This window comes from Vulpes lagopus, chromosome X (assembly GCF_018345385.1).
Source record: "Vulpes lagopus strain Blue_001 chromosome X, ASM1834538v1, whole genome shotgun sequence".
Taxonomy (NCBI): Eukaryota; Metazoa; Chordata; class Mammalia; order Carnivora; family Canidae; genus Vulpes; species Vulpes lagopus.
In genome coordinates, this window is record NC_054848.1 from 19,461,833 (window position 1) to 19,479,660 (window position 17,828).

A 17,828-nucleotide genomic window follows, 5' to 3' on the forward strand; every position below is an offset into this window, starting at 1 on the left:
TGGTAACTGGAATTTGCCTCTAGGTCTGCCTGGCCTCAAAACTTCCTGCTTTAGCTGCCACACAGTGCATTCAGCTCCATCTTCTAAAAAGGACTTCCTGCGGGGCGCATCACTGGCTCAGCTGGAGAAGCATGTAACTCTTGATCTCAGGGTTATGAGTTTAAGCCACATGTTGGGTGTAAAGATTACTAAAAATAAATAAACTTTTTTTTAAAAAAGTACTTACTGAGTCAACTATCCTTTGGCTTCATGTCAACAGGCTGGCATTCTCTAAGTCACTTGCTTAGATGGAAAAACCCACTCCTCCTGTCACATGATTGTGTACACTATCTATAAGGGAATAATATGAATGAAGAGCTATGGACCATTTTCAAAGTACTGGGATAGTGCTTGTCTCAGACAGAGTGATGATATTGCCATGACCCAGATTCACTGACAAGATGTTCAGAAGGGAATCCTCCATGAACACAAAGTCCTGTGGCCTCTGGAACTCTCCTGTCAAGAAGTCTAGATTGGGGCAACTGCTTGCAGCCTCTTAGGTGGCATGGATCTCCTAGTGAGCTGACTGTTTACTTGTCTCACTCAGGCTGTAGGTGCTCCTGATCTATATTGTAGAGTCCTACTTATCTGTCCCATCCTTGGGACAGGGGGCAAGGGCACGTGGCAGAGGAGGAAGGCTTAGGAAAAGGAAGAAATTGAGGGGACTGGAACTGTCAAGACCAAGCATTCTTTACTGTATTAAAACAAGGCATGTGCTAATGAAACTTAATTTGTGAGAAGTGGACCAAATGTGTGGAATGTTCACAGTTTTCTGCCTGAACTCCAGCCTTAGGACAGTATTTTATATACTAGCTGTTTTGTAGTTTTCTATTTTTGCCATAATATCTATGAGATATAGCAAAAGATCTCTTGACTTAGAATCAGGAGACCTCAGCTGTATTTCTGACTCTGCCACCTTCTAGCTGTGTGACCTTAGACAACTACTTTACCCTCTCTGGGCTTCAGTTTCTTAGCTATTAGATGAGAAATTGGTACTAGTGACTCACTATCATTCTATGTTTCTGTGGTGACAGAAATCTCAACAGTGAGGCTGGAAAGCTTTAAAGAAAAAAAAACCTTATTATTCCAGATTATATTCATCTAGGCTAGCTTTATTTAAGTGGCTGATTTCATTCCCAGTTTTCCCTGAAGCTATGGAATAGAAATCCATAATGAACCATTTTTTTAGAATAACAACAAATACCTTTTTAATTTAATAAAATCTAGATGACAAAACAGAATATATATTTAAAAATGAATTACAATATATAGTAGTTAAGACTAAATGAAATCACATCTGTAAAATGCCAAGCAAGGCACGCCACGCATAATAGGCACTAAGAAATGCTAGTTGCATGTATCATTTCTTCCTCTCCTATAGCACCCTCCTATAATTAATCTCTTAAGGAGACCTTAAAATATATTACAGTTCTGGGACACATAGGTGGCTCAGTGATTGAGCATCTGCCTTTGGCTCAGGTTGTGATCCCAGGGTCCTGGAATCGAATCCCACGTCAGGCTCCTGCAGAGTCTGCTTCTCCCTCTGCCTATGTCTCTGCCTCTCTCTGTGTGTCGATCTGAATAAAAAAATAAAATATTTTAAATATATATTATATATATATTTTACATATAATATATTATACTATATATATATATATATATATATATATATATATATATACAGTTCTCTCAATTCTATGGTTCTGGGTCCCCTTTTGATCTTCTTGTACCCTTTCTCCTACTTCCATCATCTCTTCAAAAGGAATGACTCACCCTCTTATCCTCTACCTCCAGAATAAGTTCTCAGGTAATAACCTCTGTTGTCTCTAGCAGAATATGCCCAATATCTGCTCACATCAGGGCCAGACCATGGATCTGTTCCTTGTTCCTCAGGTCAGACAGACGCTGCTTGGGTGGAGTTCACTCCCTTGCCCGTCCTTCTTTGAAGTATCCTCTATTTTCCTGGATTCACAGTTAACACTTAATTGCCAGTTTATGAATGGTACAAAGATTAGTAAACTGGATTCTGAACTTGAAAATCTATCACATGTACCCAGGGGCCATAGGGAAAAGAGGGGGTGTCTTATACTTTGTGTACTAACAGGCAATTATTTCCTATGATCTTCCTGAGTAACCTCCATACCCAGATTCAAAGAGCTGATACTTTTGGAGACTTAAGGATGGCTGACTGCACTTTGCAGGTTTCCTGAGTATTTGTAAGGGGTTAGAGCCTTGATCCCTGCACTGAGAGCTGGGCAGTCGTCTTCCCTTCAGACAGGACTTCAGAAGGGGAGAGAGAGAGGGTTGCCTAGATGAGGTAGGCGACACTGGATGGGTGATAAACTGTGTAGCTGCCCCCTCAGTTCTGATTGCTCTGTCCCTTTTGTCTAGGAGGCTGGATCCTTTCCATCCATAACTACAACCTGTAATGTTTAACTGTAATACCCTGGAGAACAGGGACTAGGCCACGTTTATTTCATATTCCCCAAGCACAGTGCATGGGAGGAAACAGACCTTAATAGATGTATGTTAGATGTTAAATTAAAAAACAGGCTTTTACTGACCTTTAAGTGCAGACAGACCTCAAGGTGGCCTCCATGATCCTGTCTCCAGTTGTTTACACTTTTGTGTGATCCTCTCCGCTTGTATATAGGCAGCACCTGTGACTTGCTTTGAATCAAGAGAATATAGTAAGGATGATGAGGTGTCATTCCCATGATTATCTTAAATTATGGAAAACCCTCTCTTGACAGGCAACAAAAGCAAAACTAGACAAATGGGACTACATCAAACTTAAAAACCTCTGTATATCAAAGGAAACAATCAACAGAGTGAAAAGGCAACCTAAGGAATGGGAGAAAATATTAGCAAATCGTCTATCTAATAAAAGGTTAATATACAGAACACAGAAAGAACTCATACAGCTCATCCATAAAAAACAAATAAACTTTAAAAATGGCCAAAGAACTTATATGGACATTTTTTCAATGAAGATAGAAAAATGGCCAACAAACATATGAAAAGATGTTCAACGTCACTAATCATCAGAGAACCCCGCAAATCAAAATCACAGTGACCTATCACCTCCCACCTTTTAGGATGACCACTACCCCCACTCAAAAAAAAATCTGAAAACAAAAGTTAAACCCAGAAAATAACAAGCGCTGGTACAGATATGGAGAAAAGAGAACCCTCATGTACTGTTGGTGGGAATGTAAAATGGTGCAGCCTCTATGGAAAACGGTGTACAGGTTCCCCCCAAATTAAAAATAGACCATATGATCTAGCAATACCATTTCTGAGTATAGATCCTACAGAATTGAAAATGGGATCTTGAAAAGATATTTGCACACCTATGTTCACTGTACCATTATTCATAAGAGCCAGCAGCCATTAGAAACGACAAATACCCACCATTTGCTTCAACGTGGATAGAACTGGAGGGTATTATGCTGAGTGAAGTAAGTCAATCGGAGAAGGACAAACATTATATGGTCTCATTCATTGGGGAATATAAAAAATAGTGAAAGGGAATAAAGGGGAAAGGAGAGAAAATGAGTGGGAAATATCAGTGAGGGTGACAAAAAATGAGAGACTCCTAACTCTGAGAAATGAACAAGGGGTAGTGGAAGGGAGGCAAACGGGAGGATGGGGTGACTGGATCACGGGCACTGAGGGGGGCACTTGACGGGATGAGCACTGGGTGTTATGCTATATGTTGGCAAATCGAACTCCAATAAAAAAAATATACCAAAAAAGGGGATCCCTGGATGGCTCAGCAGTTTAGTCCCTGCCTTCGGCCCAGGGCATGGTCCTGGAGTCCCAGGATCCAGTCCCACATCAGGCTCCCTGCATGGAGCCTGCTTCTCTCTCTGTCTCTGCCTCCCTCTCTCTGTGTGTGTCTCTCAGGAATAAATAAATAAAATCTTTAAATATATATATACAAAAAAATAAATAAACCTATCTTCTAGTTTACAAAAAAAAAAAAAAAAAGCCAGAAGGTGGAAGCAACCTAAATGTCCCTCAATGGATAGATGGATAGAGAAATGTGGCATATGATATGATTGTACTCATATGTGGAATTTAAGAAACAAAACAAATGAGCAAAGAGGGAAAAGAGAGAGAAAGAGACAAAACAAAACAAAACACAGACTCTTAAGTGTAGAGAACAAACTGAAGGTTACCAGAGGGGCGGTGGATGGACAGGTTCAGTGAAATAGGTGAGGGGGATTAAGGAGTGCACTTGTCATGATGAACACCAAGTGATGTATGGAAATGTTGAATCACTATATTGTACACCTGAAATTAATATTACACTGTAGGTTAACAAACTGGAATTTTTTAAAAGATTTATTTATTCATGAGAGACAGAGAGAGGCAGACATAGAGGCAGAAGCAAGCTCCTCGCAAGGAGCCTGATGCGGGACTCGATCCTGGACCCCAGGATCATGCCCTGAGCTGAAGGCAGACGCTCAACTGCTGAGCCACCCAGGTGTCCCAACAAACTGGAATTTAAATGAAGACTTTAAAAAATAAAATTTGTGAAACTTTGCATAGAAAAAAAAATGTGGTATATACATACAATGGATTACTATTCAACTTTTTAAAAGAAGTCTTATAATAAGCTACAACATGGATAAACCTTGAAGACATTATGCTAAGTGAAATAAGCCAGTCACAAAAATACAATGTATGATTCCCTTATATGAGGTATCTAAAGTCTTTAAACTCAGAACAGCTGGAATACTACAGAGAGAAAAGTGATCACCTCTTACAAGGTAGGAGTGTGCAGAAAAGAAAGGGAGGGGATATATCAGAGGATAAAATGGCATGGAGAGGGAGCCTTTGTAAGCTGCTTCAGGAAAGCAGTACAGTGCACAATCGGGAACTTTAGAAATCTGCTCCTGAGAGTCTTCCTTGCCTGAAAAGTGCTCAATGGGGAAATAGCACAGAATCACAGGAGGGGCAGTGAGGTCTCAATATTCCCGCAGACACAAAGAACAGGGGTGCTTGGGAAAAAGCTCAACTTGTGCCATAAACCACAAGCCGCAGTCGGATTGGGGGAACGATGTTGTCCTATGTCCCATTAAAGGACTGGAACGCAGCCACCCTCTACGGGCATCCAAGTGGAACACATGCGCACTCAAGTGGGTGAACGTCCCAGGGCCTGGCAGTGGAGAGAAGCGGGCTGTACTCCGTTCCTCCGGGAGAGGCAGAGCCAGTGAGCACACAAGACAGCAAAAGCCCTGCCACTGACCAGCACCCTTCAAATTGTAGGAATCTGTTCCCCCATGCCTGCCCACAGGAGGATCTAAGTCAGTGTCCACTGAGAGACTACAGTTCGGTACATGGGCAGAGCTCTTGTCTCCAGGGCTGAAGATCTGGCCACCACCATTTTTCCCCTCCTTTTACCCTGGAGAGGTGAGACTCCAAGGAACAAATGCCTAATAGGGCAAACAACTTACACTGAACCCTGCCATCTGGCAAGGGGCGGGGTTATCTCTGCCCAGGCACAGACACCTGAGAATCAGTGCAGTAGGCTCCTCCCCCAGAATACCAGCTGGAAGAACAGGGGAACAGCGAGTTTACTGATCAAACAGCACTGGAAAGCTCCAAGACTGAGGGAAAATAGTATATAGAACTCAAGGGCTTTTGCCTTATGATTCGTTTATCTTTCAGGTTAAAAATTTCCAACGTTCTTTCTCTTTTCTTGTTTTAACTACAGTATTTTATCAACTCTTCATTTTTAAGTTTTTTCCTTTTTGACTTTCATATTTTTACAATTACAAGACATAGATAGTCTTCATTTTTGGCTTCCTTTCTTCCAATGTATACAATTTAAGTTTTGTAGATATATAAGTTTTTTTTGGGGGGGGGTTGTCTTGTTTTGTTTTGTTTTATAGTTTTGGAATTTAGTACCTTCTAACATATGGACCAAAATATACTCAGAACCAAATGAAACACCATGTTAGTCCACTCTGTGAAATTATATTCTCTCTTCTTTCCCATTTCACCCCCCTCTTTTGTCTTCTTGTTTTTGTTTTTGTTGTTGCTGTTGTTTCTCCATATAAGTTTTCCTTTTTTAATATAAATTTGGAATTTAGTACGTTCTAACATATAGACCAAAATACACTCAGAACCAAGAGGATCACTGTCTTGGTCTACTCTGTGAGACTATATTCTCTCTCCCCCACCACTTTCTTCCCCTCCCTTTTTAAATTTTTCACTTTTTTAAAATTTGTTTTTCACTTTCATGGTCTTTTTAAAATTCTTTTTCTTTTATGACTGGTCCCTGATCTCTTCATAATTGTCTAGGGTATATTTTACTTAGGTCATGGTTGATATTTTTGACTCTGCTCACTCATACAGCCATTCTGCACTGGACAAAATGACTAGAAGGAAGAATTCACCACAAAAGAAAGAACCAGAAGTAATACTCTCTGCTACAGATGTAATGGATATGGATTTAAGTAAGATGTCACTGATACAATACAGGATTACAATTATAAAATTACTGGTGGCTCTTGAAAAAAGCATAAAAGACTCTAGAGATTCTCTTACTGCAAAATTGAGATCTAATCAGGCCGAAATTATAAATACCTTAACTGAGATGCAGTCTAAACTGGATACTCTAACAGCTAGGATTAATGAGGCAGAAGAGAAAGTGAGTGATGTAGAAGACAAGTTGATGGAAAGGATGGAAGCTGAGGAAAAGAGAGAAAAACAACTAAGAGCCCATGAGGAGAGACTTCAGGAATTAACTGATAGTTTGAGAAAGAATAATATTCACCTTATTGGGATTCCAGAGACATAGAGAGAAAGAGAGGACCAGAAAGTATGTTTGAACAAATCAAAGAGGAGAACTGCCCTAATCTAGGGAAGGAAACAGGCATACATATCCAAGAGATGGGGAGAAACCTCCCCCCCAAATCAACAAAAAACAATGAACAACTTGACACATAATAGTGAAGCTTGGAAATTTCAGAGATAAAAGGAAAATACTAAAAGCAGCTCAAGACAAGAGATTCCTAACTTACATGGAGAGAAATATCAGATTAACAGCAGACCTATCCACAGAGAACTGGCAGGCCAGAAAAGCCTGGCATGATATATTCAGGGTACTAAATGAGAAAAACATGCAGCCCAAACTACTTTATCCAGCAAGGCTGTCATTCAGAATAGAAGGAGAGATAAAGAGCTTCCAGGATAGACAGAAACTGAAAGAATACATGACCACCAAATCAGCTCTACAAGAAATATTAAGGGGGACCCTGTAAGCAAAGAGGGAGCCCAAAGAAACAACCTGTAGAAACAGAGACTGTATAGGTAATACTATTATTTGCAAGATGAAAAATTGCTAGAGATTTGTTATACAATATGCATATAGCTAACACTATGGTATTGCACAAATGGTTAAAAATGGTTGAGTTGGTAAATTTTATGTGGGTTTTTTTCACAATTAAAAGAAAAGACTATCTTGCTAGCAGACTACTCTGTAGACTCTCCTTGCTGGCTTGATGAAGTAAACAGCCATACTGGGTGAGCCCACGTGATAAGGAACTGCAGGCAGCTTCTAGAAACCACAGGTGGCCTCAACCAACAGCCAGAAAGAAGCCAACATCGTTAGTCGAGGAAATGAATTCTACCAGTGCCAACAACTGGAGCTCGCAAGTGGATTCTTCTTTGGCCATACTCCCACATGAGAATGCAGCCTGGCTGATGCCTTGAGTAGAGAGGAACCAGATAAGCCATGCCTGGACTCCCAACCTACAGAAACTGCAATAATAAATGTATGTAATTTAAGCCACTATGTTTGTGGTCATTTGTTATGTGGCAAAAGATAACCAATACAAAAGGGATGGTATAAAAAACTTGCTTCCAAATAACTGCCTTGCTCCTGTGGAACCCTAAATAAAAGGGCTCATGGTGGATACTAAAGGCCCTTGGGCCAACAAGACCAGTCTTAAGTTATAAACATTCAGAGACTTGGAATATATTCATGTCTTTGCCTGAAAGTCACTCAGCTTATACATCTGCTGGTTTCCAGGAGGTATTTTCTACAGATTTAACACAATTGCCAAGAAGAGGGAAAAAAGTCATGGTCACGTGTCTTAAAGTTCAACCCCAGGGTCTCAGGGTCTCTCTACCATAATTCTTTATGATCTTCAGTGAGAGCCCCATGGATACAATAGTAACAGCCTGGGATAGGTTTAGACTAGGATAATAAATTTATAGATTTCATCTTATAAATACATAGGGATATGTATGGGATAACTTGTTATAACATGAGAATGTCTCTGCCTCTGTCTAATGATACAACCTCTCATTCTTTGGTTTGTTATAGGCATTCTTTATGGCAATGGTCAGAAATGAGCAGAACTGGGCATATCCATGGGATTTCAAATATGATCACCCCTATTTCTGCATGTTTCCAAACAATATCTACCACTCCTGATCTGTCTTTGACCAAAGAGATTCTTATCCCCACTTCTTGTCAAGCCAGTGGAATGGAGACTTTCTGACCTTTTGGCTCCCTTTTTCCTTACAAGTGTATAAAGTGGAAGTAGCTAGGGGTGGGGTGTGCTGTGAGATGGACAAAAGTAGGCAATAGGGATAATTGGAAGCATGCAGGCCATCCATCCCATCTGTGGCCATGCTGAGCCAGAAACTCAAATGTGGTTAGTCTTCCATGGGAGGTCAAAGTCATTGTCTCAGACCTCCACAACTTCCCAGATGTGCCAGCAGAAAAGAAAGGACTTTCTTGGTGCCAATGAGAAAAGACACTGATTGGCATGGCTTGGAACACAATATTGACAAAGCAGGTGGCACACTCTGATTGGCAGCCCCCTTATTACCACCAAGGAGAAGCATCTATTTGTGTGTAGGGGGAAAATAATTTTTCAAAAGCAGGAAATGCTTTTCTGGGAAACAACTAGCCATCCATTACAAGCCCTGACCTTTCCTCTTGTTCAGTTTATTTCAGATTATACCATGAAGTCCTAGTTCCAGTCATACCCATGCTCTCTGTGGTGAGCAGTGAGTTCCTCTTTTGCCTAAACTAGTTAGAATCAGATACCATCACTTGCAAACAGGAGGCCTGATTAATATCTTACTTATTACTGATCAGCCTCTTGACTGCAGCCTAAAGTAACGTAATACTTTACATTTACAAAGAGAAGTCTCACACTTTTGGTGGTCCACCCCTAAAGATAAAACAGATTTCCAGGTCCTAATGTATGATTTCTCAAATAAAGAAAAATGATAGAGAAAAAAATCTTGGCCCAAAACAGGGTGTTTTCCTGGGGCTGGCTGTTTTTATTGATCATTCCCAAAGGGTGTCACCCACACATAGAAAGAAGAGACCCCCTCTGGGGAAGACCCAAACACTAGTCTATCCCAAGTATTATAACCTGTGTAATACAGATGTCAGATGTTATCAAAATTTAGCTCGTTTGAGCTAGAGCAAGCATATCTGGAGAGTTATCTCAAATTATACTTTCATGTAATGAGGACCTGAATTCAGTGTTTCTCTGGCTTCACATCAACAAAATTACATCCCTGCTCACCTAGCACTTCCAGGAATCTTCCCAAGGACACACTCAGAAACCTGGGCCATATTTGGACAGAAAGATGTTCATCAAAGCATTATTTATCATTGAAAAAATCTAAATCTTCAACAAGAGAATGGTAATAAACTCCACAGAATTGAACTCTAAGAAGCTATTACAGTTTTTTAAAAATTTAAAAATACCTAATGACATGGAAAAATACACCACAAATGTTAATAGTAATAAAGCTAACAGGCCAGGTGCTATGCTGAGTACTTTACACGTATTACCTCATTTAATCCTCACAACAACTAACTATATTAAGGATATTCTTATTTACTCATCATAGACATAGAAATGGTGACTTACCAAGGTTAAGTAGATGACATGGTCACACAGATGGGGCATTCAATTCCAAAGTTGTAGTAGCTAAGCAGCCACCACACTGCTCTGAAAGATAGAAATTATAGTTATAGGATACCAATGTTATCATTACATGCATACACATAGAGGTAATTTTTAAAATATTTTTAAAGGTACAACAAAAAAGGACAAACCAGTCAGAACGGACACTACAACCAATCAGAATGGAAGCCAGATGTAAACAACCAAAATGGCATCTAGTTTGTTAGCCTTTGCTGTATAACAAACTACCCCCAAAACAGTAGCTTAAAACAGCCATTTTATTGGCTCATGATTCTTTGAGTTGATGTGGCCTGAGATCAGCAAGGTGGTTATTCTGTTGGTTTTGCCTCGAGTCACTGGTATGACTACAAACACCTGACAGCTCAATTGGGATGGGATGGCCCAAGATGGCCTCACTTACATATCTTGCAGTTGGTGCTGGCTACCAGCTGGACCCTACTCTTCATGAAGTCTTTTTCTTTAAGATTTTATTTATTTATTTATTTATTTATTTATTTATTTATTTATTTATGAGAGACACACACAGAGAGAGGCAGAGACACAGGCAGAAGGAGAAGCAGGCTCCTTGCAAGGAGCCCAATGCGGTACTCGATCCCAGATCCCAGGATCACGCCCTAAGCCAAAGGCAGACGCTCAATCACTGAGCCACCCAGGCGTCCCTTCATGAGGTCTTTCCTCCTCAAGGAGGCTAACTCAAGTTTCCTCATATGGTGGCAGCAGTGCTCCAAGAGGGCATGAGCAGAATCTTTAAGATCTTTTGAGGTGTTGCTTAGAAGTTACACATCACCACTTCTACAGCATTCTATGGGTCAAGGCAAGTCACAAAGCCAGTCCAGATTCAAGGAATGGGGAAATAGACTCTACCTCTTGATGAGAGGAGCTGCAATGAATTTGTGGCCATTTAAAATCTACTACACTGTATACACCAACTGAGTATCAGCCCTATATGTATATGTACATAGAAAAAAAAGACTGGAAGGAAATCAACCTAACAGGATTATTTTTATGAACTTTTTGTATTTCTGCCATTCTCCAATTTTCTTAATAAATATCTATTACCTTTATAAGTAGAAAACCCTAACACCTTCCATAATAGTTTAACAGGGCAGGTTGCACAGCTTCACTTTGGCACGGAAATCAACATAATTTCTCCTTTCCTAGCTCTGTCACTTCCTAGCTTTGACAGTTTTGTAACCCTTCAGAGCTTCCAATTTTCTCAGCCATAAAGATGGAGCTAACATCACCTATTTCACAAGACAGTTGTAAAGATCAAATGAGACAATGAATATAAAACACCCACAACATGCCTTGGTGGTTTCCCTTCCTCCCACTCCACCTGTACCAAGACCTCCTTAGTTTTATAGGAATTCTCTTTCTCACAAAGCTTAAGCTCTGTTGTAGTAAACTACATACACACACATCTCTAAAAGTAAACTGTATGCCCTGAGGGCTGGTTTCCAGACTTAATCCACTCCCAAGTACCTAGCACAAGACTCAGTAAGTTCTTGTTGATTCATTAACCAAATCAAAGTTTTCCACTTAATCCCTTTTTCTGCAGTTTTAAATATAAATTCCCGTATCAAGAGTAATGTTGGTTATCCAATGTATGTATCCCTGATGATGGAAAAGCCTAACGTGGTTCACCACCATAAGAAAATTCAAATTTCTTATGGTTCTAAGCCTCTACATGTACACAAATACAGTCACAATAGGTTGATTTTTTTTTGTTTGTTTGTTTTTGTTTTTGTTTAGCCATCCACTTTTCAGGATAGGCTCTTCTTGCGGCACCTGGCTCACTCAGTTGGTAGAGCGTGTAACTCTTGGTCTCAGGATTGTGAGTTCAAGCTCCAGGTTAGGTGGAGAGATTACTTAAAAAATACAATCTTATGAAGAAACGGCTCTTCTTGCCATAAGAAGCAATTTCTGTTTTCATAAAAGCATGAAATTAAAACTGGGAAAATAGAATACGTAGAAAAAAGTGAAATAAATTTTAACGAAACAATCATTATTCTGAAAAAACTATGCAACCCAAACTGAAAACAGCCTTGCTTCAACAAGGCAGCTATCACTAGTGCTTAGTTATGGAGGGTCTAATTTACGTCATCAGTAATCACATAGGTAACATGCTCTCATAGTTCCTCCCACAAGTTGATCCAAACAGAGTAGAGAGAAGGGAGTATGAATGGTCATCCATGTATCATGGTGTCAGGAGAGACACAACCTAACGTGGCTTAGGCAGATGCAAATCAATGCTATTTTTAAAGATCTTTGAGAAAGACATTTCATAAACTCCCAGATGACTCACTATGCATAACATCTCCAGAGGGTGGGAAGGGCAACAAAGAGCCTACTTTTGCTTTCTTTTTTACATACAGGATATTGCTAACAAATGCAGAGAATCAATTGTTGAATGTTTGTGGTCATCTGGTGATAGTCCACCTCTCATTCCACACTGAGAAAGCCGTGAGCCCTTTTTATGCTTTGGCTCCTCCTGGAATCCAGGCAGAGTGGCCAAAGCAAGCCCCCAGGGCCTCTGTCTGGGAAGGTGGGTTGTAAAACAAAAACTGCATCTGCAAGAGGCCGGAACACTTGTTCCAGTGGGAACAACTGAAAAAGAGCTATACTCTAATTCAACCGTTCTGAAACATTTTGTTCTCAGGACATTTAAAAATTACTGAAGAATCCAAAAAGCGTATCTTTGAAAATTCTATGAAACATAATACACAAGCTCACATCCCTTTAGTCACCAGAGCAGTGTCATCACACATTCTGTAAATCTGTGATCATTTCAAAATGAAAAGTTAAAGAAAAGGGGGGGTAAGCAGCACAGAGAATGGAGCAAGTAGGGATTACATCAACTTTCAACAGCGATGGAAGCCAGAAGGTAACCTGACATCACCACTACGCTGAAAGAAAATAACATCCAACCCCAAACTCTATAAACAGTGAAAGAAATCCTTCAAGATGAATTGAAGACACATTTAGACAACCAACGCAGAAAATTTTTCTGTACTGAAGGAAATTGCGAAAAGTGCCCGTCAGGCAGGAGAGTGTTTCCACAAGGAAGGTCAGAGATTTAACAAAGAATAAGGAGGAAAAAAAATTAGGAAAGAACGCTGTGCTGACTCTAAAAATTACAAGTATGAGAGAAAAATTATTGAGGAATTCAAATAGTTTACCTTAGGAAACTGTAGAAAACACAAGAATATACAAGCACGCATTACGTTAGTCATCAGAGCAGTGACTTCATCACACACACACATCAGGTCGCCTCTGGAAAATTCCCACAAGAATGAAAAGGGGCAGTGACGCCTCACTATTATTATGAAACTCGTTTTGACAGACTCCCTGAAAGGACCCTGGGATCTGCAGGGTCCCCCACAGCACAGTTTAGAGAACCGCTGCTCTCATCCTCGTGTTGCCCAGGGCAGGTTCTTTCTCCTGAGTTCCACTCCCGACCGGCCAAGGGAGAAACGGCAAGGTCACCGGCCCGGGTTCACAAGAGGAACTACTCTTTTTCCTTTCGCAAAGGTGACCGGGTGACGCACAAGCTAGAAAGTCGGGTTTCCGGGGAGGCGTCGAGAGGCGCCGCGAGAGGGCGCCCCGAGAGAAGCCCGCGGCGCGCCTCGCCCCTCCCGCCCCCCGCCCGCGCCCCCGCCCGCGCCCGCGCCTGCGCCCGCCGGGTTCACACGGAAGCCCGGAAGAGGGGGAGGCGCCCGGAAGAGGGGGGCGGTCGCGACCTCATTGGACGAGCTGCCTCCGCCTCACGCCCGGAGGCGGGGCTACTTGGCCCTAAAAAGCGGGACCCGGCGGCCGCTAAAGCGCGCCGTTCTGGTCGCAGTCTGGCCGACGTGCTCGTTGCTCGCCGAGGTCCGCCGGGTCATGGTGCCAGCCTGACTGGGAAGAGGACGCTCCGGGGAGACGAATGAGGAACCACCTCCTACTACTGTTCAAGTACAGGGGCCTGGTCCGCAAAGGGAAGAAAAGCAAAAGACGAAAATGGCTAAATTCGTGATCCGCCCGGCCACCGCCGCCGACTGCAGTGACATCCTGCGGCTGATCAAGGTAGCGGGAGGCCCGGGCCGCCCCTGGGGCGGGGGAGGGGGAAGGTGGGGAGCGGCTCCGGCGGGTTCCCCTTTGTCCGCCCGCCCCCCCTCCCCCAGCTTCAGCCGGGCCGCTCGATTCTGGGAACGAATCGCCGCCCCGTCCACCCCGTTCCCTCTGAGCTGCCTGGGCCAGGGCCTCACTTAGTTTTCTCCCTCTCTCCCTTTCTCCCATGTGCATCGCCCCAGGAACTGGCTAAATACGAATACATGGAAGAGCAAGTAATGTTAACTGAAAAAGGTAACGCGACTGTACCAGGGCGGGGGAAGGGTGTCTGGTACTTGGCATCTTCACCGAGGCCGTCACTGTCCCCGATGCCCCTTCTTGCAGATCTACTAGAGGATGGTTTCGGAGAGCACCCTTTCTACCACTGCCTGGTTGCAGAAGTGCCCAAGGAGCACCAGTCTCCGGAAGGTAACGCCCCCCCGCTTCCAGAAGCCAAACACCAAGTGTTGTATAAAACATAGTGTCTGTTGTGTAGAACCACTGACAACGCAGGCCAAAGTTACTGAGAAATTGGCCAGAAATAATAGCCAGTGTTCAAACTACTGAGGAAAAAGAAAATAGATGTCCTGCACATAATAATAGGGCGGGTTGAAAGAGCTGTTTAAGTAAGTATCAGAATGCTGTGGAGACCTGGAAGGGTTAGGTATAATGTCATTTATTGTAATTCAGTTCTTGTTTGACCCTAACGTAACCTTTTTTGTAATTGTGTTAAATCACATTTTTTTCTTTAATTTGTCCCAATCTTCAGGTTACAGTCTCTAGCTTCGCCATGTACATGGCCCTTCCGTGTACATGGATGGGCGGGGAGGTAACTAAAAGATCCTTTACACAATAAAGTAGATGATCATGATAAATGAGGTAAGGTCCTATTATCACACACTTAAAACACGGTAGATCAGAAACTCCAGTGTACTCTCTTCCTGTGTTTGCAAAGGACTATAAAATGGCTAGAAAGTTTAATTTGAAACCTTTGCCTCCATTTGAAATTATAGACACCCTATTTTTATAGGGAGTCAGATTGTTTTATTTTTTTTTTGCTGGTCCCTGTTGACTGGTCAGAAGACAGAGCTAAAAGGGGAAGTTGTTTGGGTGGGTGCTTCACTTTTTTCTTAAGTCTCTTCCCCAAGCTAGAAGAAATGAACGGAAAACATAAGGGATGAGGTACTTTTTGGAGGTATGTGGATGTTACATGAGAGCTATTTCTGGGTACCTCTGCTTCTTCTGGCTTAAAACTGGGGAGAGCAAATTGAAAATCTGAATTGGAAGGCAAGTTCTGAAATTAAACGTTACACTTTTGATGGCCTGATGTCCTGACCTTAAGGAAGCAGAGTTTCTAATCTACAAATATTTACTATTCTGAACTGCCGTGTAAACCCGACTTATTCCCAAGTCAACATACCAATATATCAATAGGATGTGAATAATGTGTGTGTTTAGTTTAAGACTACAGCAGTTTTGCTCTGGCAAGTAATGAAAGTCTCACTTCCTGGGGTGTGAGATCCAGCAGATCGCAGAGTGGCCAGTCCCATGATTTTAGCCTCGCTTCAGCTAGCTCTAATGTGTGCTTTTTGCAAATACATGTCCTGAGAACAGTGAGATCATCCAACAGTGGCCTGGACTGCACTAGCATAAAAATCAGGAGACAGTCCCATTTCAGTGCCTACTTACTTCTATAATACGTGCATGTTTATTTTCTAAAACCTATGATAGGCTTCTGATTTTGCAGCTACAACTTTTATGGGTTGCTTTTCATTCACATCTCATGTGATATTCTTATTACAGGACACAGTGTTGTGGGTTTTGCCATGTACTACTTTACCTATGACCCATGGATTGGCAAACTGTTGTATCTTGAGGACTTCTTCGTAATGAGTGATTATAGAGGTATGGCTGAGTTTAGGAGGAGATGCCCTAAAAAGAAACCAGGACTTAACATCCTGAAGATGACTTTTTAAATGGTACTTCTCTTTCTTTTAGGCTTTGGCATAGGATCAGAAATTCTGAAGAACCTAAGCCAGGTACGTCTTGGTTTGGGGGAGGGGCAGGGGGTTTGGTTTCCAGATTTGTAAGGGTTACTGAATTATTTTAATGACTGGAACAGATTTGGGTCTTGGAAAGCAGGTGAAATGTCACTGAGTTTGTTTTACTCTCCCTTATAATAGGTTGCAATGAAATGTCGCTGCAGCAGCATGCACTTCTTGGTAGCAGAATGGAATGAACCATCTATCAACTTCTACAAAAGAAGAGGTGCTTCTGACCTGTCCAGCGAAGAGGGATGGAGACTCTTCAAGATCGACAAGGAGTACTTGCTAAAAATGGCAGCAGAGGAGTAAGGCGTGCCGGTGCAGACGATGACAGCTTCCATTCTATTTTAGATTAAGTTCTCAACTGATCTTGCTTTCTATCCTGTTTGTAGTCAAATAATAGAATGAACACCCATTCCAAAGCTTTATTACCAGTGGCGTTGTTGCATGTTTGAAATGCGGTCTGTTGAAGATGGCAATCTTGTATGCAGTTTGGAGTCAGATTTCTCCTTGAACATCTTTTGATAAACAAGGTGGTATGATCTTAATGTATATGAAAAAAACTTCATTCTTGTGAGTCATTTAAATGTGTACAATGTACACACTGGTACTTAGAGTTTCTGTTTTGATTCTTTTTTAATAAACTGCCCTTTGATTTAATTGGTATACGCATTTTGACTAATCTTTATTTCTCGAGACATTTTTCTTGCTGTTGAATGCAAAGTAAAAATGGCCAAGAAACATTAACTTGATAACCTTAAAATTGTTTACAGCCCATTTTTAACCCAATTTAAAGTGGTCATGAGCTGTTTGTTCTCAAAGTCTAGAAAGAAGCCAGTTGAATTCCATGGTTTTCTAGGAAGCAGCATGCAAAATGACTTTACACTGGTGACACTGTATGCTTCACCTGACAGAATTTTCAAAAGCTGAGCACCAGGTTAGAAAGTGAAGCCCAAAAAAAAAAAAAAAAAAAAAAAAAAAAAAGAAAGTGAAGCCCATTTGTTAACCAAGTGAAAGGCGGAGATGGAATTCTCAATCACTGGGAATGGAAGGGGGCACACATCTTTCCCACAACACAAAGATGCCATGAGGCATCTTTCCTGCCTCATCCCATACAAAATGCTATTTGAAGGGAAAGTGGATCACTTTGCTAGTCAGGCAGGCATGAACCAACTTTTTAACAGGAAATGAGCAAATAAAAAGGTTAGAGGCAGGTGCAGGTACCAGTCAGGGAAATTAGTTTATTTGGAGGGCCAGTCTATGGTACTGTAGTACCACAATGGGCTCCTCTGTGGAAAAACCAATAGTGCTTCAAACAGGGTGGTAAACAAAAGCTTTCTCCAGAACTGAAAGTGAAACTATGAAGGGGCATGAGAAAGAGATAGTCTTAGATAAATATTACGTCTTTAAAAAAAAAAAAAAGTTGTACTTTTCAGTAATCTCTACACCCAACATGGGGCTCGAACTCACAACACCAAAGTCAAAGGTTGTGCACTCCCACCCCTGTTACCTCCTTTTATTACTCATTACATTGAGCTAAATTCCTAAACCCAGCAATTCCCATAAAAAAGAAAATGGTAATTAATAAGAACCACTGTGCTGATTTCCAAAATTAACGTTTCCCAACTCATCAGATACCTGAAAAGCAATGATCCCTCTCTTTCTGTGTTCTCCAGGAAAG

The 17,828-nt window shown here is 41.5% G+C and overlaps 1 protein-coding gene and 1 long non-coding RNA gene across 2 annotated transcripts in view; one reads left to right on the forward strand and one right to left on the reverse strand.

Annotated features, from left to right (window-relative positions):
• LOC121482933 overlaps positions 1-13,554 on the reverse strand; it is a 35,435-nt gene extending 21,881 nt beyond the window's left edge. The window contains exons 1-5 of the long non-coding RNA XR_005985667.1: positions 13,193-13,554; positions 9,957-10,037; positions 2,604-2,709; positions 1,813-2,001; positions 227-1,616 (exon numbers count right to left, since the gene is read on the reverse strand). This is a non-coding gene — a long non-coding RNA (uncharacterized LOC121482933). The remainder of the gene's footprint in view (positions 1-226; positions 1,617-1,812; positions 2,002-2,603; positions 2,710-9,956; positions 10,038-13,192) is intronic.
• Positions 13,555-13,826: 272 nt separating this feature from the next.
• SAT1 (spermidine/spermine N1-acetyltransferase 1) lies at positions 13,827-16,811 on the forward strand. Its single transcript, XM_041742116.1, has 6 exons — positions 13,827-14,078; positions 14,306-14,357; positions 14,448-14,531; positions 15,906-16,007; positions 16,101-16,141; positions 16,286-16,811. Exons 1-6 carry the CDS (start codon positions 14,013-14,015, stop codon positions 16,454-16,456), a joined length of 516 nt encoding a protein of 171 aa, XP_041598050.1. The 5' UTR covers positions 13,827-14,012; the 3' UTR covers positions 16,457-16,811.
• The last annotated feature ends 1,017 nt before the right edge of the window (positions 16,812-17,828 follow it).